Below are 24,572 nucleotides of genomic sequence, written 5' to 3' on the forward strand. Positions count from 1 at the left end.
ATGAAGTTCAAAGTATCCAGAGAAATAGTCTATTCTCAAATCTGTCAGACAGGACAAGAGGCCTGCCAGTCTAAACCAGACAGCTGATGTACAAAGTATACAGGGCGTGTAAAGCCTCCTCACTTCCCATCGCTATCATCACACAGACAGACAGTAGAACAGACAAGACAGAGAAAAGCTTAATTTTATGTCCTTCAATCATGACAACAACAATTTACAAGCTGTACTCAAACTGCCATCCAATCCTGACAAACATCTAAATATAAACTATTGCAAAACATAAATTGATGGCTACTTATAATCTCAGGGGTGATGTTAGTGGGAGAAGGGGGTTTCATAAACTATTATGAAACATGACTGGTTTGACATTTATCATTTCTGTGGGGGGTTCATAAGGGTGCTCACAGAGCCTAACACAGACCATCATCCACTTAATGATGACACTTTACACAAACCTTTTAATTGTCCAGCTTTACTGACATTCTCATTTATGGCTCCTGCCTTTTACATCACGTAAATACAACACAATTAGCAACATTTCTCTATCCATCAGAGCGACAAACAGAGGACGAGCTGAGAGTCACCTCAACAACGTTTGGTTCCTATTCAATGAGGTGCTAAGGGGTCACCTGTCTAGCTACTAATTGTGCTATACTATTTCTTCCCAGGCTCCCTCACTCCTAATTGGTGTCTCCTTCTATTTCTCGTGGAATGATTGAACAGTTTTATCGTATTCCATTATGGAAATGCAGCCTGAGAGGCAATCACGACTGCTTAATATCTCCACATCACCCAACTTGGTGTGATTTCCAGATGTAATGTATGCAAGGGAAAGTGCCTGCCTTTAATGCTCCTTCAAAGAATTTATAAATGTTTGTACATGTAATGAATGTTAAGAGTACTTACCTGGACGTTCTCCCGGAGGTCTGTGGCTTCCCTCAGAGGCTGGGTGGATGCTCTGAAGAGCTCGTCTACCACCTTGATACCGGTGGTCTTGCTGGAGGTGTACTCACGAGCCTTCTTGCCCTTCCTCACCGACAGGCCTCTCTTGTGGGCCTTGCCCCCTCCCCTTCTGTTGGTGATGGCCACATGTACGAACAGGGTGCAATTGGGTAGGAACTCCCCCGTCAGCGACTGCAAGGGGATGTGCCTGTAGCCCGGCTGCAGACATTCAAAGGGGATTGTGTACTGGCCTATGAACTCGTCTCCGATGTAGTCGTCGTCCAGCACTACGAAGCGTAGTGCTGCCAGCTCCGGCAGGTTGATCTGGAACTCAAAGCTCTCGTCGAAGACGGGGTTGTCTCCGTTTTGAGAGACCGTCTTGGTCCTCTGCTCGGCACAGTCGGCCGGGATGCCGTGGATCTCTGCATAGATGTAGGGTTCCACCACGTCTCCCTTTGCAGCAGAGCCCCTGGGCTTGGGAAGATTCTGCCCGCTGATCACCTTGATGTGGAGAAGCTGGGCGGACACCCCTGGCAGGGATTCCCTGGCGTTGGCGCTGAAGTATGACACCTCCTCCCTCATGATGGCCGGCCGCAACACGTAGCCACAGTTCCCGTTCTGCCTGAACCATCCCAGGTTGAGGTCCATCATCAGGCCCGGGGTCTGGTAGTTCATGGCTACAATTTGGCAACCACACTTCCAGAAGTCCTGGGGATTCATGTTACTGGCGTCAATCCGCATCGGAGTGGGGTACACCCTGGAGAGAAAGCGCTTGTTGTAGCACACAAAGTCCTCGGGGAACTCATTGGCGAACCTGTTGGCGTCGACCTCATTGAAAGAGCACATCTCCCAGTATTTCTGATCCCTCTTGGAGATGTCAAAGTCCCTGAACTGCACTGACTTACAGAGGGAGACCAGGTCCGACAGTTCCTTACACAGCCTCAGCCGTTTGCAGCCAAGGCCATTGAGATGGTCTTTATCATCTGCCCCCACCCTCCTGGACATCTCCAGACCCTCCTCCTCATCAGTCACCTCCCCCTCTGACTCGGGGTAGTTTGGGGGCAGCCGCTTGCCCTTCAGCAGGATCTTACCCTTGAGTTCCTCTGGGGAGGGTAGGTAGTGGTCCTCTGAGCTGGGGGCATCCAAGTACAGCTTGTCTCCAAGGATCTTCTTCATGTGCTGGGCCATGACCCTCTGCTGGGGGATACAGCAGTGTGTCACCAGGCAGAGGATGAGGGGGTACTCAGAGCTCTCAAATGCATACTGGTTTATAATATCCAAGACCTTGCAGAGGGCTAGCTGAGATGCCACCGAGTTCCCCACGTACACCACAGGTTCGTTGTCGGGGCCGTCCCACACAATGACCTCCAGGCTGCGGCAGCCCATCTTCAGGGCCCGGATGTAGCTGCTGATGTCGGAGGAGCCCCAGAAGTGGTCCTCAAGTAGGGAGGCGTTGTGCGAAGAGTTGATGTAGTAGTGGGAGAGCGGCTGGCTCATGTCCTGGCACACCCGCTTGTGCTGGGGGTCGAAAATGTGACACTCCGAGGAGAGGAGGTAGTGCGTGAAGCCATCAATGGAGAGGCTGGCCTTCTCCCGGCCCTCGGCGGATGGCTCGTATTTCTGGACGATGCCCCGGCACATGTCCTCCGTCACGCCCTCCATGCCCTGCTCCACCTCCACAAACAGCATCAGGTCCTTGCTGTCCAGGTACTCCTTGTTGCTGGAGAACTGCACCAGCAGGAAGAAGATCTCTGGCCTTGTGCACAGCTCGCAGTAGGCCTCCACAAAGGTTTCCATGTCAATGTCCTCCCCATACTGGTCTTTGGCCTTCTGGAGCTCCTTGAACTTCAGCTCTATTCGGGACTCCTTCATGCCCGGGTTGAGTCCCTTGATGATCTGGGTGGCCCTGAACAGGTCGATGTGGCCATTCCTCTCCATGTCAGCCAGCTCAAACACTGATCCGATCCAGGAGGTCCTCAGGCTGGGCTGGCTAGGCTCAACCACATCTACCATGTGCCTCCCGTAGGAGACCAAGTAGCGGAGGCCCATCACCCAGGTGCTGACAACATCAGCCGTGCTGGCCACCAGGTCCAGAGACTCATAGTTGTCCCCATAGATGATGGAGAAGGCACACTCATCTGGGAACTGGTCGGACAGGCCATTGCTGCGCAGCACAGGGGTCTTCTTCCCCAGACGGACCTCCTTGATGCTCTTGATCTCCAACTTGGCTTTCTCTGAGTCCTTCTTGGAGGGCTCCCAGCGGAGCCAGTGCATGTCCGGGTCCAGTAGGAAGTAGCGGTTGTACATGCGCGAGTTGGAGCGCACCTTCTTCATCTCGCAGCCCTCCATCATGAAGGCCATGCAGGCGGCTGTGCTGTTGATCTTACGGTCGTTTGGCATGGAGCTGAAGGAGACAGTCTTCTTCTGCCTCACCTGCCTCTGCTTGGAGCCATCCTGGAGTGAACGAGAGAGAGAGATGGAGAGAGAGCGTTAGCAACACATTTACTTTTTTCTTTCCAAACACATCCACATTAAACAGATTGATGAGTCTGATATATAACTTTGATGACATAAGCCAGGAGAGTCAAAAACTAGGGAGACAGAGCAGAGGCGTCCTTTCATCGCTAGGAGAGTTTACACCTATGTGGATGGATGTGTACACTGTGGACACAAAGTTTCAACACAGACTGTCCCTGTGCTGCTGGCAGGTAAAGATGGATCTGATTTACCTCCCTCTGAGCTCTGCTAAACCACAATGGTCCTGACAGCAGGCATTAATAACCTGTCATCAGAAGACCAGTTATGGAGGACATGGTGGGCATTTGTGTTTTCACGCAGCCATCCCCTTCCTTCCCCTGCTCACCCTTCACCAAGCCAAGCCCCCGGAGGCTTGGTCATTAGTGCCAGCCCAGTGCCATGGATGCCCCATGCCCTGCCTGCTCTGACACCTGACTGCCGGAAGAAATAACTAAATCAATGCTATGTTTAACAGATTCATAACATTGTGCAACACAAAGACATTGGCCTTTGGGATGATAATCAGATGCATGTTCAAAATGTATATTTCCTTGTCTGATTATTCAGCTCCCAGTTTACATTGTGTAACTGCGTGGTGAAGGCTCCCACGGTCTCTCCTCAAGACAAATGGTAATATAATGCAGGCCGCCCGAGGACTGTTTCCATTTAGAAGTGCAGCACTCAGTTTAACGATAGGGCTATAAGACAACGGATACCATTTTGTTTTGGCTAACGTTTCAATAGTTTAATTCCTCAAACACTCCTAAGGAACTTCAAAGTACATTTTCAAACTACAATACTACAAATGAGATTTTGTTATTGTTCTTTTTGCACACTCACAGGACACATTCACTCACACACACACTCACATTGACACTCCAACACGCACGCACACACGCACGCACACACACACAAATATCGTATTGGAATTGACCAATACTTACTTACTTTCTCGTGTTCTTCTTATTCTTATTTTAACTTCTCGTGTGGTTTTGTTCTACTTTACTTTATTTTATAGTACTACAGATATTGATTACTGCATTGTTACAATAAGAGCCTGCAAGAAAGGCTTTCACTGTACTTGTGCACGTGACATTAAAACTTATCAAGAGGGGGAATGAATTTATTTTTTAGAGGCAGACAACAGGCACTAGCAGAGCCTGTCTGCAATATTTGCAGAGCCAAGTGCACTTCTAATTAGACTTATCTCCCTCAGTAACTCCTGGGCAGCTCTGGATCCTTACAGATTATAAGACTGGGGAGACAGAGATAATGAGAGAGAGATAAACAGAGAGAAATAGAAAGACAGAGACAGGCAAAGATGTTCCACACCTCCTGCCAAGAAATGGGGAAACTTTCATTGTAACTGGCATTCAGACCTACCACTGTACAATATAGTAGGTATTGCCAAAAAACACTATTGGACCTGTGTACTAAGATAGATAACACACACACACACACACACACACACACACACACACACACACACACACACACACACACACACACACACACACACACACACACACACACACACACACACACACACACACACACACACACACACACACACACACACACACACACACACACACACACACACACACACACACACACACACACACACACACACACACAGACAGGGAATAATGACATTTGTGACACTAACTATTCCAAATGTGTATGAATCTGTACATTTCCTTACTGAAAGATAAAGGATAAAGTGGGAATCGACTTGTGGTCGATTCATGACTTGTGGTTTTCATGAAAGCAAATCAGACATAATGAGCTATCGGCTTGTCACTTGCCATCGACTTAACTGAGCGCCGAAATCTTTCATGACACTAAATGGCGGAAAGATACTCAATCTACCTCTACTGTCTGTGAATCTGAACTTTTTGTGAATCCTCTCTATTTGAATAAGTCTAAAGTCTGAGACTTTACTTTGTGTTTTTGGAGGGAAGAAAGTCACAGGGTCATCCAGGAGTGTGTATGTATGCCCCTCCCCACCTCAGCAGATGCTTGTACAGACCTGATAAATCCCCCCCAGAGCAGAGCCATCTTACACCTGACAGGAAGTAGCAGACGATGCATGATGCAACATCTCTGTGAAATGTCAACGGAGTACTGAGTGTAACGCAAGCTTTTTCTTTTCAAAGCCTTTAACGTTTAATTCAGCTTGTGTCATGATCATTTAGCTTTTTGAGACCCGCCGAAACAACTTTTTCATATGACCACCACAACATGTCAAATCCTCAAAGCGCCACCACTTTGTCAACAGAGCTCTGTTCTTATTATCGGATGTATTAGGTTACAAAATCCGACCTCTTGGACATAATGTTAGTGATATGTTAGGGAAAGACCCCACTGAACGGCTCAGAACATATTTGTCTTGGTAAAATGCATTTTAGAACATAAGGAAGTGAAATTTCACCAAAGCGTGTTTTCACCCACTCTGGGCAGAGTTGGCGGACACCCAATACGTCACTGAACTTCAACCTTTTGCAGTCAGAAGGTATTATCCATGGTTGAAAAGAAGGAAATGCCTAGTCCATTGTCGATTCTCAGCACAGCATGTTAAAGCGTCTCAGTAACAGATGGAGTGTTGTGGACCAGTACACAGACCACCCAGATCAAAGGGTAAGCACAGCAGGTGTAAAAAGAAAACGGCCTCCAGTCACCAGCGAAAACAGGTCAGTGTCATGGGAGCCATAAACAATCTAAGGGAGGATAAAAATGCAGGTGTTTGTTTTTCACCCCCCTTTCCAACAAATTCTTGGCATTTGCATAAAGTTGTTGTGCGAAACAGTGGCAGGAATCATCGGGGCATAGTAAAACATGAACCACCTCCAAGATGGTTCAGCTGGAGGGAAGAGAAGCGCTACACTCAACAGACACCAGTGGTACAATGAGAATCATTTGTCCTATTTCACACGTGTGTAATTGGAAATGTGTTTTTTTTGCATATCCCACTCCCCCTGACACACCGTTGGAGAGTGGGGTCACGGCCAGGGGTCAGCCATTACTGTCTGTGACCCTGGAGAAATGAGGGTTAAGTGCCTTGCTCAAAGGCACATCAACAGATTCTTCACCTAGTCAGCTCGGGGATTCCAACCAGCAAGCGTTCGGTTACTGGCCCAACGCTGCCCCAACGCTAGGCTACTTGACCCCAGCCTAACAGGCGATATAGAGGTGAAGGTGCTGTGTGAACCACTTCACAGAGGGAGTAAGATCGTGTCCCAAATGACACCCTATTCCCGAAATAGTGCTCTACTCTTGATAAGGGTCCAGTGCACTATATAGGGAAGAGAGTGCCTTTGGGACGCAGTTCACAACATCATGGACCGACACACCACCACCCACCCTGCATGGGCTCCCCATCCCCTCCCCCTGCTCCCTTTCATCCAATACACTCCCCTCCCTCTCCCTAGCGCCCACATCGATGACGCCGGAGGCAATAATTATGAGATCACATTTCACCCTCATCCTGGACTCTTTAACCATGGCTTCCAAGTCCCTCCCCATTTGGCTTCTTCACGGGACAAGAAAACTACAGACGGCGACTCAGAGAGTCTATTTTAGTCCCGTACCAAAAGGAGAACTGATACCTTGTCGTTTTAAGAGTCCACCAGACTGAGCTGCATGGTACTCTGAGGATGTGTGTGTGCGTGAGGGAATCTCTCTCAGACAGAAAGCAGATGGAAGGAAGAGGAGGGAGGAGGGGGTGACGTGTTGGACATGGGAGATTGTTTCCAGGTCTGCCTCCTTTTGGGAAGTGCTGTGAGCACTAAAGGTCAAAGGGTGTGGGTAATCTTGTGTTTCATTAGCCGACCCTCCATGAATAGAATTAGCTTGAGGGCTCAGCAGGTCAAGCTGTTGCTCTCTGATCTCCCTCCATCACATTAATTAAAGCAGGCACACAGAAGGTGCGTGTGTGTGGGATCTGTGTGTATACATGCCTGGGCACGGGTGTGTGCGGACTACAACATTTGAATTGTCACACAGATACTGTTTTGTTGAGTTTTCGTCTTGATTTAACCTACATCAGCTGCATTGATTGCCAGAGATGGTTGGAGAACTTTGTTGTTCGATTGTTCAATTAAACCACAGTCCTAAAAAGAATGCAGGAGACAAGAAGGTCACGATAACAAAAACATCGACACTAAATCAAATACAGTAATTCGTCAGTCACGACGACCGATTCACATGTTATTCTTGACCACTTCCGTTTAACCTTCAATTCCTGTTTCCTAGACCCAAGCACAATGCACACACCAATAAACCCATCCCTGCATCTCTCTCTCTCCCCCTCTCTGTCTCTCTCTGTCTGTCTCCCTTCCCTTCCCTTCCTCCAGGCGGTTTCCTGGCAGTTAGACCCCAGTCTGGTGGTCAGCTCAGCTGCAGGCCAGCTTGGCCCAATCTCGCCTCCCTCACCTGTTGCTGCTGTCGCTGGGGTGACGGGGGTATTTTGGTAACCATGTGTGAAGGTGGCGGAGTGCCCCCCAGCGGGGTCGGGGTGGGTGGGGATGGGGGGTGTGTGACTGGGGCTGATGGAGGGGTGACGCTGATGGGGACAGACAGGCTGTGAGACAGGCCCCATCGTCCTGTGAAGGGCAGCGTCACACCCGCTCTCCTCACATCAACCCTGTCTGTCTGTCTGTCACACGCTCGTCTGACTACCGCTAACCCTTAAACAGGTCCGACGTGGAGAATGCTCCTCACTTAACTTTAAAGACAACCAGTGTGACAAACCACTGTAGCGGGTACACAAGACTGGTTTGCTAGATCTGGATAAAGATATTTCCCGTTTGACATAAAATGTCTACTTGATGGGCTGAAAGTCAAGTCAGTTTATAATAGAAATAAGGCACCTTGGGGGGTTTGTCGTATATGGCCAATATACCACGGCTAAGGGCTGTATCCAGACACTCTGCATTGCGTCTTGCCGAAGAACAGGCCTTAGCCATAGTATATCGGCCATATACCACACCCCCTCGGGGCTTATTGCTTAAATATCCCACTGACTGCATATGGACCTTATGATGGTGCCTACCTCCCACCTCCCATAGGGAAGACTTGGGAGGTTGCTGCACGGTATATGTAATTCTTTATCCATCACTATGATAAGAATCCATTAGCTCCTCTACAAATCGCCCATACCTTTCTCATGCGTTTCTACCCTCTGTCTATCATTCCCTCCCCCAGCCCGTATCGTTGTAGGAATGCAGCCCTATCAGGCCTGCCCTGGCCCTGCCTGCCCCTCCCCAGGGCCAGATGGGAGTCTGTGGAGGTCCTCGGGGGTGCCCTGACTGTCTGACCTCTCCCACTACAACATGGCTACACAGGGCTGCTCAGAGAGAGAGGCAGTGGAGCTGCACACTGCTCTTACATACACAAACAAACAGCTCAGACACTCAAATAACACACATCTCCACACAGGATAGATACGGCTGTTGCCACATGCCAATGCACAGGCCTGTAGAGTGTGAAAGCCAACAGTGTGTTTTGCTGTGCCGAATCCACAGCGTTGAATAGGACAGTGATGACTGCGTCCCCTTAGGGATGGTTATCTCTTCCTGTGGGACTTACTGCTCCATTCACTACGTCACTGCACCGGCAGGCCTGTCTGGGATGCTTAGTACTAGAGCAAAACGACTCTGCTAAAGTCCTTGTACCACATCCTCTGCAACAAGTAGAATGTCTTGAAGAACTCCATGGATCTCTAGCTGGAGCTATGAATAACACACACCACAGGGCCGTGGGGGAAAGGGAAGAAAAGCGGAACAGAGGAGAGCAAATGACGTCATCTTTCTCTATCTCTCCAAACACACAGTGACTCATGGGGGAGATGAGCAGAGGAAGGGATCAGAGCATGAAAGCCTGCCTACACACAGACACACGCAATGGGACAAGCAGTCACGGCTCCGGCTACGCTACACAGTCCTGCATACATACAGTACATACAGGCAGAGGAGCCAGACAGCCATAAGCCTGGTGGATTTGACAGGCCAGCGTGGCTGGCTGAGGTGAGCCCTGCAGCTTGTCCCAGCACCGTGACAGGTCATCAGGGGTTAGACTCCACTGATCCGGTATTACCACACCATGCAGGCATTACCCAACATCCACTTTCCCTCATCACCATCACACACTGGGTGATACCTGAATCCAGCTACAGCCTGTGCTGAGCACACATCACTCACCTTTTACAAGGGTAAAACGTAACAAAGCAGGAAAGATGTGAAAAAAGAGGGGTGAGGAGAGAGAGAGAGAGAGAGAGAGAGAGAGAGAGAGAGAGAGAGAGAGAGAGAGAGAGAGAGAGAGAGAGAGAGAGAGAGAGAGAGAGAGGAAGCGAGAGATTCACACAGCCAGTGTCAACATTCTGGTATTTGTTACACTAATCTCTCACATGATGGCAGTTTAGAGTCTCACATGGTGAGTTTGAATCTCACCCACGCAGAAGTTGTTCATGAGAAAATCTTGTCTTAACAGAATCTCGAGCCAGTCTGAGAAAATCACACTCAGTGAAGTCATCCAAACCCATAACTCAGCAGCATCGTATGCAGTTTTAACAGACATACACTACCGCTCAAAAGTTTGGGGCCACTTAGAAATGTCCTTGTTTTTCATGAAAACATACATGAAATGAGTTGCAAAATGAATAGGAAATATAGTCAAGACGTTGACAAGGTTATAAATAATGATTTTTAATTGAAATAATAATTGTGCCCTTCAAACCTTGCTTTTGTCAATTACAGCCTTGCAGACCTTTGACATTCTAGTTGTCAATTTGTTGAGGTAATCTGAAGATATTTCACCCCATGCTTCCTGAAGCACCTCCCACAAGTTGCATTGGCTTGATGGGCACTTCTTACGTACCATACGGTCAAGCTGCTTCCACAACAGCTCAATAGGGTTGAGATCCGGTGACTGTGCTGGCCACTCCATTATAGACAGAATACCAGCTGACTGCTTCTTCCCTAAATAGCTCTTGCATAGTTTGGAGCTGTGCTTTGGGTCATTGTTCTGTGTAGGAGGACATTGGCTCCAATTAAGCGCCGTGTACAGGGTATGGCATGGCCTTGCAAAATGGAGTGATCGCCTTCCTTCTTCAAGATCCCTTTTACCCTGTACAAATCTCCCACTTTACCACCACCAAAGCACCCCCAGACTAGAGGTCGACCGATTACGCTTTTTCAATGCCAATACGATACCGATTATTGGAGGACCAAAAAAAGCCGATACCGATTAATATGTCGATTTTTATATATATATATTTGAAATAATGATAATTACAACAATACTGAATGAACAATGAACACTTATTTTTAATTTAATATAATACATAAATAAAATCTATTTAGTCTCAAATAAATAATGAAACATGCTCAATTTGGTTTAAATAATGCAAAAAATACAGTGTTGGAGAAGAAAGTAAAAGCGCAATATGTGCCATGTAAAAAAGCTAATGTTTAAGTTCCTTGATCAGAACATACGAAAGCTGGTGGTTCAATATTCCCAGTTCTTCAATATTCCCAGTAAAGAAATATTAGGTTGCAGTTATTATAGGAATTATGACGCGTCAACTATTTCTCTCTATAACATTTGTATTTCATATACCTTTGACTATTGGATGTTCTAATAGGCACTTTAGTATTGCCAGTCTAATGTCAGGAGTTGATAGGCTTGAAGGCATAAACAGCGCTGTGATCAAGCATTGCTAAGAGCTGCTGGCAAACACAGTAAAGTTTGAATGAATGCTTACGAGCCTACTGCTACCTACCACCGCTCAGTCAGACTGCTCTATCAAATATCAAATCATAGACTTAATTATAATATAATAAACACAGAAATACGAGTCTCTGGTCATTAATATGGTAAAATCTGGAAACTATCATTTCGAAAACAAAACGTTTATTCTTTCATTGAAATACCATTCCGTATTTTATCAAATGGGTGGCAACTTAATGCGATGCAACTGGTGGCAGAGAATTCAGACGTAGGAGAGCGGAAACTGATTTACAACGGTTGTGTTTAATAACCATAAACCAGCGTCAACAGAATAATAAAATAAATGGGTCAAACAAAACCCAGTAAATACCAGCATAACGTGCACAAGCACTACAACAAACAATTATGGACAAGGACATGGCGGGGAACAGAGGGTTAAATAACCAAAATGGAATTGATGGAATTGGAACCAGGTGTGATGGAATACAAGACAAAACCAATGGAAAATTAAAAGTGGATCGGCGATGGCGAGAAGTTCAAGGAGAGGGACCAACTTCGGCGGAAGTCGTGACACAACCCTAAGACTAAATATTGCTGTTACATTGCACAACCTTCAATGTTATGTCATAATTATGTAAAATTCTGCCAAATTAGTTCGCAACGAGCCAGGCGGCCCAAACTGTTGCATATACCCTGACTCTGCTTGCACTGAACGTAAGAGAATTTCCCTAGTTAATATTGCCTGCTAACATGAATTTCTTTTAACTAAATATGCAGGTTTAAAAATAGATACTTCTGTGTATTGATTTTAAGAAAGGCAAATATGTTTATGGTTAGGTACATTCGTGCAACGATTGTGCTTTTTTCGCGAATGTGCTTTTGTAAATCATCTCCCATTTGGCGAAGTAGGCTGTGATTCCATGATAAATTAACAGGCTCCGCATTGATTATATGCAACGCAGGACAAGCTAGTTAACCTAGTAATATCATCAACTATGTGTAGTTAACTAGTAATTATGTGAAGATTGATTGTTTTTTATAAGATAAGTTTAATGCTAGCTAGCAATACCATGGTTCCTTACTGCAGTTGCGTAACAGGTGGTCAGCCTGCCACGCAGTTTCCTTGTGGAATGCAATGTAATCGGCCATAATCAGCGTCCAAAGATGCTGACTACCAATTGTTATGAAAACTTGAAATCGGCCCGAATTAATCGGCCATGCCGATTAATCGGTTGACCTCTACCCCATACCATCACATTGCCTCCATCATGCTTGACAGATGGCGTCCTGCACTCCTCCAGTATCTTTTCATTTTTTCTGAATCTCACAAATGTTCTTCTTGGTGATCCGAACACCTCAAACTTAGATTTGTCTGTCCATAACACTTTTTTCCAATCTTCCTCTGTCCAGTGTCTGTGTTCTTTTGCCCATCTTAATCTTTTTATTTTATTTGCCAGTCTGAGATATGGCTTTTTCTTTGCAACTCTGTCTAGAAGGCCAGATCCCAAAGTCGGCTCTTCACTGTTGACGTTGAGACTGGTGTTTTGCGGGTACTATTTAATGAAGCTGCCAGTTGAGGACTTGTGAGGCGTCTGTTTCTCAAACTAGACAATAATGTACTTGTCCTCTTGCTTAGTTGTGCACCGGGGCCTCACTCCTCTTTCTATTCTGGTTAGAGCTAGTTTGCGCTGTTCTGTGAAGGGAGTAGTACACATTCGCATGGAATAGCCTTCATTTCTCAGAACAAGAATAGACTGACGAGTTTCAGAAGAAAGTTCTTTGTTTCTGGCAATTTTAAACCACTTGTAATCGAACCCACAAATGCTGATGCTCCAGATACTCAACTAGTCTGAAGGCCTTCCAGTTGTATTGCTTCTTTAATCAGAATAACAGGTTTCAGGTGTGCTAACATAATTGAAGAAGGGTTTTCTAATAATCAATTAGCCTTTTAAAATTATAAACTTGGATTGGAACACAGGAGTGATGGTTGCTGATAATGGGCCCCTGTAAGCCTATGTAGATAGTACATAACAAATCAGCCGTTTCCAGCTACAATAGTCATTTACAATATTAACAATGTCTACACTGCATTATTTGATGTTATTTTAAAGGGAAAAAAAATGTGCTTTTCTTTCAAAAACAAGGACATTTCTAAGGGACCCCAAACTTTTGAACACTAGTGTAGCTAGGAGCTAAATCCCACTCAGTAAGAAGTGTGTGTGTGTGTGTGTGTGTGTGTGTGTGTGTGTGTGTGTGTGTGTGTGTGTGTGTGTGTGTGTGTGTGTGTGTGTGTGTGTGTGTGTGTGTGTGTGTGTGTGTGCGTGTGCGGGCACGTGTGCTTGCCTACAGTATACAGTGGGGCAAAAAAGTATTTAGTCAGCCACCAATTGTGCAAGTTCTCCCACTTAAAAAGATGAGAGAGGCCTGTAATTTTCATCATAGGTACACTTCAACTATGACAGACAAAATGTAGGATTGTAGGATTTTTAATGAATTAATTTGCAAATTATGGTGGAAAATAAGTATTTGGTCAATTACAAAAGTTTATCTCAATACTTTGTTATATACCCTTTGTTGGCAATGACAGAGGTCAAACGTTTTCTGTAAGTCTTCACAAGGTTTTCACACACTGTTGCTGGTATTTTGGCCCATTCCTCCATGCAGATGTGATTTTCTGGATTTTTTTTTCTCATTTTATCTGTCATAGTTGAAGTGTACCTATGATGAAAATTACAGGCCTCTCTCATACTTTTTTGCCCCACTGTATTAAATGAGCATATGCTACTCTGGTATGCTCTGAGCATATTTTTCTTTCTGTCTGAAGGTATTGTGTGTGTGTGCGTGTGCGTGTGTGTGTGTGTGTGTGTGTGTGTGTGTGTGTGTGTGTGTGTGTGTGTGTGTGTGTGTGTGTGTGTGTGTGTGTGTGTGTGTGTGTGTGTGTGTGTGTGTGTGTGTGTGTGTGTGTGTGTGCTCTACTCTGGATGTGCCCTGAAACCTAAAACCAATACAGTATGTGTTAACGCTCTTTCCATTGCTTCTCTAATGATGACAGGAAACTCTCTGGAGAACTTTCAACAAGCCTAACTGCACCAAACAATCCATTAATTACAGGGTCACAGAGATTCTAGCTGGTCAATGGTATTGAATGCCTGTTTACCAAAAGTAATTACAGGGGAGGAAGACTTATAGGACATTCTAAATAAATCAGTTACAACACAACATGTAAAAGCTGTGTTTATCTTTACTGTTCGTCATGAAACCCTTTGATACATGTAGTCTGCTGACAGTAAGGCCGATGGTGGAGGCTGGAGGGTCGTTCACCATATCCCACCTTTCTGAATATGGGGAAGGAGGGAGCAGCTCTCCTCTCCTGTCTCATTTCCCTGTTAATTGCCTCTCCTCTACCTCTCTTCTATCCATCCAGCCCCATTCATCGCCCGATGGGGCCAATTATCTAGTCCTGTACATTACTATTTCAGCCCTGTGACAGAGAAACTGAAGGGGGAGGGGCGTACGCCCTCTGAGGGTGACACTTAGGGAGGAGGGAAGATGGAGGTGGGAGAGGGGTGTAAGATGGAGAAGGGTTTTAGGGTGGTAAGACAGAGGGGTTGACCTGGAGGGGGGTCGTTTCCTGACTTACGTCTCGGAGGTTAGAGAATGTTCTTTGAACCATAATGTTTTAAATCACACCTCCTAGTTATTCTAAGAAATATTGTATCTTTGTGGATTAGGTTAGATAACTGTTCCTGTCGCCTGCGCTGCAATGTCTCACATTGTCATATTGTCTCTCTCTGTTGAATCACATTCTTAATGCTTAGAAGGTACATTTTCTCTTTTAAGATATTTCCCACTGTGTGTGTGTGGTTTTGTTTTACTATCCTTGTGGAGACAAGAACTCCTCACAAGGATAGTAAACCAGGAAAAGTTGAACAAGTGGGGACATTTTGTCAGTCGCCACAAGAAAAAAGGCCATTTTAGGCATTGTAACGGCTGTCGTTGGTGGAAGAAGAGGAGGACCAATGAGCAGCGTGGTAAGTGTCCATTATTTTAATAAAACAACTGACCACCGAACAAAACAACAACGTGAATAAACGAAAAACCGAAACAGTCCTGTAAGGTGATGAAGAAACACTAAACAGAAAATAATCACCCACAAAACACAGGTGGGAAAAGGCTACCTAAGTATGATTGTCAATCAGAGACAACGATCGACAGCTGCCTCTGATTGAGAACCATACCAGGCCAAACACAGAAATACAACATAGAAAAAGGAACATAGACTACCCACCCCAACTCACACCCTGACCAAACTAACACAAAGACAAAATAAAGGAACTAAGGTCAGAACGTGACAGGCATAGTGGTTATGTTTAGGGATACAATTAGGGTTAGGGTAGGATTAGAGTTCGGGGTTAGGTTCAGGGTTAACATTAGGGTTAGGGTAGGATTAGAGTTCGGGGTTAGGTTCAGGGTTAACATTAGGGTTAGGGTAGGATTAGAGTTCGGGGTTAGGTTCAGGGTTAACATTAGGGTTAGGGTAGGATTAGAGTTCGGGGTTAGGTTCTGGGTTAACATTAGGGTTAGGGTAGGATTAGAGTTCGGGGTTAGGTTCAGAGTTAACATTAGGGTTAGGGTAGGATTAGAGTTCGGGGTTAGGTTTAAGGTTAGGGTAGGATTAGAGTTCGGGGTTAAGTTTAGGGTTAGGGTAGGATTAGAGTTTGGGGTTAGGTTTAGGGTTAGGGTAGGATTAGAGTTTGGGGTTAGGTTTAGGGTTAGGGTAGGATTAGAGTTCGGGGTTAGGTTTAGGGTTAGGGTAGGATTAGAGTTCGGGGTTAGGTTTAAGGTTAGGGTAGGATTAGAGTTCGGGGTTAAGTTTGGGGTTAGGGTAGGATTAGAGTTTGGGGTTAGGTTTAGGGTTAGGGTAGGATTAGAGTTTGGGGTTAGGTTTAGGGTTAGGGTAGGATTAGAGTTCGGGGTTAGGTTTAGGGTTAGGGTAGGATTAGAGTTCGGGGTTAGGTTTAGGGTTAGGGTAGGATTAGAGTTTGGGGTTAAGTTTAGGGTTAGGGTAGGATTAGAGTTCGGGGTTAGGTTTAGGGTTAGGGTAGGATTAGAGTTCGGGGTTAGGTTTAGGGTTAGGGTAGGATTAGAGTTCGGGGTTAGGTTTAGGTTTAGGAGTTATGTGTATGACCTCCTGCACTATACCACTGTATGATCTGCCTTGGTGTGAGCATTTTCTGAAGCTCACTGACTCTGTTCATCTTTGGCATCTGCCATCTCAGATCCACCATGTCCCATCACCTCTGAATATCCCTCCTTCGCTGATCCCAACAACCTACCCAACAACACCACTGCTCCTGTGTGTGCCAAACACACAGTGGATCAATGGAGATATTTCCAATTCAACATGTTCAGTTTATTTAAAAAATGGAATAGTAACATGAATGCCTTCCAGTCATGTTCCAGTCATGTTTGTCATTGTCACATTTGCCTACAGTGTGATGTTTGATTAGGTTTTACATGAATGTTTGTTTGCCCAGTTCCATACTGATGACTTCTGATGAAGGAGGTGTAATTGTTGACACTGGTGCGTTGACCCATGGGTGTCTCCAAACCCCTTACCGATATCTGCCGCTAGCTAGTCACTGAGTCGCAAAAAAGACACTAGATTGATGCTGCAGAAACAATTAAGGCAGGGCTAGTGGTGTGTGCTGGCATCGTTGGCATGTCCCCCACGAGAAATGGTTCATCACCGCCTGAATACCAACTAACAAAGGCAGATGTTTTAACCAACTCACAATGAATCGCCTTTGAGAGAGAGAGCGAGAGAACGAGAGAGAGAGAGAGAACAAGAGCGAGAGAGAAAGAGAGCGAGAGAGAGAGAGAGAGAAAGAGAGAGAGAGAGAGCAAGAGAAAGAGAGCGAGAGAAAGAGAGAGCGAGAGCGAGGTACGGGAATGTGTGTGAGTGTGAGTGAGGATAGCCTACTGTTGACAGGACTTCCATACTGCCTCCTCTTTTCCCCCTCTGTGTTTATTGTAGTCATTCCAGATTTACAGGAACATTACCACTACTTACCTTTCATTTTTTAAATGTTGTAGTTCCTAGGTCATATGACAGAGCGTCAAGACTGCTGTTCCCTAAACGCCTCAAACCTAATTTAAACACAGCAGCAACTGTTTACGACTCGACGAGGCCTATACCTCCAGAAACAACACACATAGCCTGTAGCTGTGTGGTAAATGTTACGGAGAGAGCGAGAGAGTGAGCGATGAATGGACAGCAGTGTGATTAAGAGGAAATATCATGCTGCCAGTCCTTTGTCACACATCTCCACGACATTTAGTCCTGCCTTGGAGATAAGGCTTTCATGCGATATGACAGACTGCCAGCAAATCAAAGACACACAGAGAGAATGGGAGAGAGAGACAGAAGGAGGAGGACATAGGGAGACGGATTATATCAATGCAATCAAATACAAATTAACTGGTCCCCCCCCACCCAGCCCTGAAACTTCAACCGGTGTTGGAGTGGGAGACTGTGAGATGCAGCAGTCAGCATACAAAGGTTCTCTGGCTATAAATAAGTGACAGAGAGAGAGGCCGGTACGTTTCCCTCAAGCTCGTTGGCCTCTCCTCTCTTCGGCGCCCTGAATACCTCAGCCCATCGCTGCGGCGACTGCGGTAACCTTGGCTGCAGTCTGCAATGTAGCTGAAGGGGGAAAGAGAGGTGCCCCTTCCTGTTTGATTGTCGCCTGAGAGTTGTACAGCTGCTGCAGTGCACCTTCCTTCCCTCCACTCCCCTCTTCTTTCTCCTCACCTTTAACTCCCCATCTGGGACTATGGGGAAGGGGAGCGGGAGGGGGAGGAAGGCAGGAGGGGAATCCTGTACTGTCCACACGCAGACACACACACACACACACACACACACACACACACACACACACACACACACACACACACACACACACACACACACACACACACACACACACACACACACACACACACACACACAGTCAGAGGGAGGGGGTCTAATTGGCTGTTGGCTGCGGTTCAGTAGAGCACAGTCACCTGAGTAGGAGTTGAGGAGGGAGTGGTAGAAAGCCAGGCAGATTACTACACAACGAGCCAGAGGTTTTAGTAAAAAAAAAAAACTTTCTCTCTCTCTGCATTTGGCTAAATAAAAATATGCCTCTGAGGGCTTTTGATGAATGATGCGTTTTCCCTCTGACACATTCCATGCCCGCGAAGCGCGTGCCTGTGAAGCCCACTCAACTCTATAAATAATCCCCAGCAACCTGCTCCTCTCCTGGGCTCCTTCTGTCTCTGTCTCCCGGAGAGGCCTGGAGATCCAGCAGGCCTTCGCTCCAAGATTCACTATCCAGGCAGGCAAAATTTCTCTCTCTCTCTCTCTCTCTCTCCCTCTCTCTCGCTCTCTCTCTCTCTTCCCCCCCTCTATTTCCCTCCCTCTACTTCTTCCATAAACAGATCATTTATCAGAACAATTTTTAAGGCCATATTTAGCTAAGACTGTGTTTTTTAAATAATTTCAAAAATCTATATTATTATTTCTCAGTGCAGGTAAATGTAATGGGCTATGGCTGACTTGGAGTGCAAGAGTGGAACTTGTAATAACATAGTATTTACAGCCCCGGTCTGCGTTCAGAACAGGGAACAGGGAGGGGAGGTACTGTGGCTGTCTCATTGACTCTAGTTAACCAACATCGCCTGTTAACTCTTTTTATCTTCAACAATTAGTACAGCCTCTCCTTCATTGAAGTGGGATTATTCTGTCTTGATGAATTATAGTAGCTTTGATGCGATTTACAACTTCATTGCACAGTTCCTGTGAAGGAGACAACATATAGGCCATTTGAGCAGGAGGCTGGAGGACTCAAGGTGATGGGGGGCTGCAGCCTGCCCAGTAAGGGATTGACTGCAGCGAGGAGGGAGGAGGGATGTCAGGGTCAGGTCTGCTGATGGATGGAGAGGAGAGAAATCAGAGAGGAGACAGAGTGGAGCCAGCTATCCACCCATAGGGCCAGCCAGGGGGAACGCAGGGAAAGCTTGAGGGAGCGGACCCTATTTTTAGAGCTGCCACAGCATGTTCTTAAAACCACCCGTCTGGCATCTCTTCGTCTTCTCTTAAGGATTCCCTCCGAGACTTCTGGACAGAGGGCGTGGGGGGGGTGAGATGAAAGCAGAGAAGCCGGGAAAATCTTTAAGAACACAAGCTGACACCTCAGCCCCCCATGTCACCTGACCCACTTTCACTGCATGGCAACCTGATTCCCCTGGTATGTAAGGACACAAACAAATGGATTGTGGGACTGATAGGAGGCTGAGACTGAGGCTGGGGATGAGGCTTGGGCTGGAGCTGAGGCTGGGGCTGAGGTCAGATGAGAGCAGCCTTGTGGCCTGTGCGTGTCTGCAGGGTGTTAGGAGGTGCAGAAGGCTATTATCTCCTCAGGCTCAGTGCAGAGAGAGGTTCCCTGCGGCGGGGTCAGGGACATCACATTGAGCGGTGTTATTGACTACCATCACATTCATTGATTCTTGGAAAAGAGCACTGAGTGACACGGGAGAGAGACAAAGTGAGAGACAGAGAGAATGAAAAGTGAAAATCTGTGTTGGAAGGAGAGGCTGCCAAAGTTTGACAAAACAACAAACGTTTACTTGACATTTGGTACAAGTGCCTTCTAAGGTAGGTAGCTTAGCGGTAAGAGTGGGCCAGCAACCGAAAGGTTGCTAGTTCAAATCCCCAAGCCAACTAGGTGAAAAATCTGAAGTGCCCTTGAGCAAGGCACTCAACCCTAATTGCTCCTGTAAGTCGCTCTAGATAAGAGCATCTGCTACAGAATTCAGCACCGCCTGAACCTGTATTGAAACCCAAGGTAAGTGTGAGGGTGTAGGAGGCCTGAGGAGATTTGCGTCCTCCATCATTTCACCAGTCTACAGAAGCTATATCCTTAATTGATTTATTTACACAAAGTACCTCAACCAAGGCTGTGTTCTCATTTTCTCCCATTCTACAGGTCCAGGTATTGGATATGACTACACTTATAGAAAATAAGATGCTATCTAGAACCTAAAAATGTTCTTTGACTGTCCCCGTTTTGGTTCCACGTAGAACCCTTTCCACCGAGGGTTATACATCGAAACCAAAAGAGTTCTCCTATGAGGACAGCGGAAGAACCCTTTAGGAACAGTTTTTTTCTAAGAGTGTACACAACCACTCACTCAGTTTTATTTTATGCATCACAACACCACTCTGCACCAAGGAGTTCCTCGGCAAACAAGCTGCTTTCTTCAGTGTGATGAGGGAACATCTATCTATTGTGCCACGTAAACAGCAGAGATAATGATCTGCCTTGGAATGAATCCTCCCAGGTCTGCTGTTTTCTCTGTCTCCCTCTGTCTCACTTTCTTTCTCTCATCATCATTTACTCAGCATTACGTCTAGCTAGGGTTGGAAAGCCACTGGTCATTTTCCACACTTACCGGAAAATCTTCAGTAATTTTGGTCATTAACAGATAATCTATGGTAAACCATTATAATTTTGGTAATTTATACTTGAACACATTTGTTGTATTATTTACATATAGTGTTCATTTTGTATATCTATGTCCATATTGTCCATGAGTTTTTAGTGGATAAACCATACGGTTAAGAGAGAAATGCCTAATTAATGAAAATAACCTCTAATCAGCAAAGGCATTAGTTTCAATGAACTCTGCAACTCTTCCAACTATTGACATTTTTCCACAACTGGCACCAGTTTCGTGCCAAAATATTGACAACAAATATATAAAGGATATGTCATGCTAAAAACCTCATATTTAACACTAATGGTATTCACACTAAGTTGATGGTTTATATTTAGGATATTTTAAGGGCTATGTGCCACAAACAAAGTTAACTTCCCACACTGAAATGAGGGGAAAGGGCTACCTAAGTATGGTTCCCAATCAGAGACAAGATAGACAGCTGTCCCTGATTGAGAACCATACCCGGCCAAAACATAGAAATATAAAATCATAGAAAACAAAAGCATAGAATGCCAACCCCAAATCCCACCCTGACCAAACCAAATATACATAAAAAGGCTCTCTAAGGTCAGGGCGTGACAACACCTACCTTTTTGAGAAAAATGTATATTATTTGTTAAACAAAATGTCTTTCTCTAAGCAACTGCAATTGCAATTTCAACACCTTTTGCTGACAACAGGACGGTGGTAGAACTGATCACCGACGACGATGGGACAGCCTACAGGGAGGAGGACTGTGACCTGTCTGGGTCGTGCCAGGACAACAACCTTCTCTTCAGCGTCAGCAAGACAAAGGAGCTGATCGTGGACTACAGGAAACGGAGGGACGAGCACGTACCTATCGACGAGGCTGTAGTGGAGATTCAAGTTACTCGCTGTCGACCTCAATAAGGAATTAACATGCTCCAAACACACCAACACAGTCATCAAGAAGGCATGACAACATCTGTTCCCCCTCAATAGGCTTAAAAGACTTGTTCTGGGTCCTCAGATCCTCAAAAAGTTCTACAGCTGCACCATTGAGAGCATCGTGACTGGCTGCATTACCGTTTGGTATGGCAACAGCTTGGCATCCAAACACAAAACGCTACAGAGGGTAGTGCGTACGGCCCAGTACATCATTGGGGCTGAGCTCCCTGCCATCCAGGACCTCCATACCAGGCGGTGTCAGAGGCATGCCCCAAAAAAGACTCCTGCCAACCTAGTCATAGACTGTTCTCTCTGCTACTGCGCAGCAAGCGGTACAGATACACAAAGTCTGGAGCCGACAAGCTCCCGAACAGCGTCTACCCCAAAGCCATAAGAATGCTAAATAGTTAACCAAATAGCTACCAGGACTATCAGTATTTTGCTCTAACTCTTTTAATTCATCACATATGCTGCTGCTACTGCTTATAATCTATCCTGCAGCCTCGTTGGGTATTTATTCCTCGGGATATTATCCTTCTATTATTTTTCAATTATTATGCAGTCCTATGTGCCACTGTAGATGTGACCCTGGTTGACTCAGCTAACAGGGGACTTCTCTACCGCCTGTTCAATGAGAATCAGGACATAACGCAGCCTGTCTCAACAGTTGTTTCATTACAACTCGTGCAAATGAAGCATGAAATGTGTCAGATTCAGGCTGCCTTGGGTTAATTGCTAGACCTGTAACAAAATTGAGAATGTTTGAAAAAGTTTCAATCATTTTCAAATAACTCCCTTACTAGCGGAACCTGTTCACTTCTCCAGAGATATCATTGAATGATATGCACGGCACAATCGAAAAGGGAGACAACACAGGTACGTAAGCACCACATATGCAAACACACACACACACGCACACGCACAGGCACACGCACACACACACGCACGCGCACACGCACACACACACACACACACACACACACACACACACACACACACACACACACACACACACACACACACACACACACACACACCTTTTAATGCAGTGCTAAAGAAAGGAGGATAAAAAGAGAGGAGATAAGATGCTAAGTGGGTCCTCCAGTGTTATTCTGGCTCCTCTCCTGCAGTGCATGTGTAGCCCCATACTGTGTGTTGGCAGGCAGACTAACAGCACCACCACCACCACAGCAGCTCTACAGCCCAGCTCAGCTGCTACATCACAGCGATGTTTATGGGAGGACCTGCCCGAGCTAGTCCCTCTCTACTCCCTGTCATTAGGGTTCTCCACGGGGCGCTCACCAGGCAACACTGCTGTTGCCTGGTGATAGCCGGGTTTGAGGGACACCCTACTCTACCCTACCCTCCCTACCCCGCTCCAGCCCTGTCTCTCTCCTGTGGGTCTCAGACCCCTCCGTTTCCCTGTCTCCCTGACCACCACACCCTGTATACATTACACCCTTGAGAGGAGAGTGTGTGTGTGAGAGAGAGAGAGAGAGAGAGAGAGAGAGAGAGAGAGAGAGAGAGATGGGGAGAGAAAGAGAGAGAGAGGTACTGCAGAGAGAGAAAATGAACGAGGAGGTTTGGAAAAGTTAGAAGAGATGAAGATAGAGGAGGAAAAATGACTTACAAATACATGTGAACTTGAACCTACACAGTAGGTACAATATTTCAAAAGCACGAATAAAAGGACACACACACACACACACACACACACACACACACACACACACACACACACACACACACACACACACACACACACACACACACACACACACACACACACACACACACACAGTGCATTACTCATAAATCTCATGGGACCACGTAAGGCATTTGTTTTGTTTGTTTCAAGAGGGAGAACAGTGTACAGTACTTGGTGGCTTCAACAACGACAGGCTTTATTTGTGGAGTGTATGCTTTGAAAGACCACCCGTGCTATGTGTGTGTGGGTGTTCAACAGTGTGGAGGGTGGACCAGGGTCGCTGACGGGGGGGGGGGGGGCTGGGGGAGCAAGGGCGTAGGCAGGCACACACTTGGAACACAAAAAATCCTCATCACTACAAAGCATTATTAATCACATAAATGAACCATGTCACTCGAACTCCACATTCCTGATTGGAATATCTCTTGAATTAAAGCTCAACAACAGAGATACTGCTAGACTCAAAGATAAACAGGTTTCCATGAATTATTCAACCAAAACGAATACGTGTGCTCAGTACTGAACCATTAAGAAACGTCTATGCGAACAACAGAAATCAATAGTGTTTTGAGTGTATTGAGCTCAGACTTGTTTTAGACGGTCTCTGCTTGGGAAATGAATGGTGTTTCCTCTGGCTTAGTGAACTCTCCAACCCGTACAGCACTTGTAGCAGCCTACACCACAGGCAGCTTGTCTGTCTACTGCCTGCAGGTAGGGAATTCTACAGGCCCGGGGTCCTCTTTAATCCAGAATAAATATCTGCAGTCGTTTTCCCCCCTCTTCATCCTGAAAGTCCTCTCGCGGCCCAGCAGAAATATTGTCGTTTCGCTCTTCTTCCAATCAGCCATGTCTTCAGAAAGTAGCACTATATTCACTGGGAGTAAATACGGCCACCATTTCTCTTCTTCTTATCAATCTAATGTGTTTAGGCTACTGGACCTTCTTTAATCATTGGGGGCAGAGGAATTGGCAGCCCCTGTGTCATTTTGCCAGTGATTTAGCACGTGCCACCGTGGCCATCACCCTGATTTACTAAAGTAATTATGGACAAGGGCAACGTCGTCCCAACACTGGCACAGGTAGGAGGCAACATTGCGGTAACATTGCAGGAGGGCGATAACGCCAGACAAACATTTCAAAAACATTGGGAGGGATGACAAAAAGGGACTGAAAAGGGCGGGACAGAAAATGAGAACAAGCGCTTAAATCTCTACCCTTTTCT

General features: G+C 46.0%; 1 protein-coding gene across 1 annotated transcript in view; it reads right to left on the reverse strand.

Moving 5' to 3' along the window:
• The window catches only part of LOC118372171 (inactive phospholipase C-like protein 2), a 95,287-nt gene that overhangs the window by 34,807 nt on the left and 35,908 nt on the right, over nt 1-24,572 (reverse strand). Inside the window, exon 2 of the mRNA XM_035757965.2 lies at nt 907-3,396. Coding sequence (XP_035613858.2) covers nt 907-3,396 — 2,490 coding nt within the window. The remainder of the gene's footprint in view (nt 1-906; nt 3,397-24,572) is intronic.

Source organism: Oncorhynchus keta, chromosome 5, assembly GCF_023373465.1.
Source record: "Oncorhynchus keta strain PuntledgeMale-10-30-2019 chromosome 5, Oket_V2, whole genome shotgun sequence".
NCBI classification, from domain to species: Eukaryota; Metazoa; Chordata; class Actinopteri; order Salmoniformes; family Salmonidae; genus Oncorhynchus; species Oncorhynchus keta.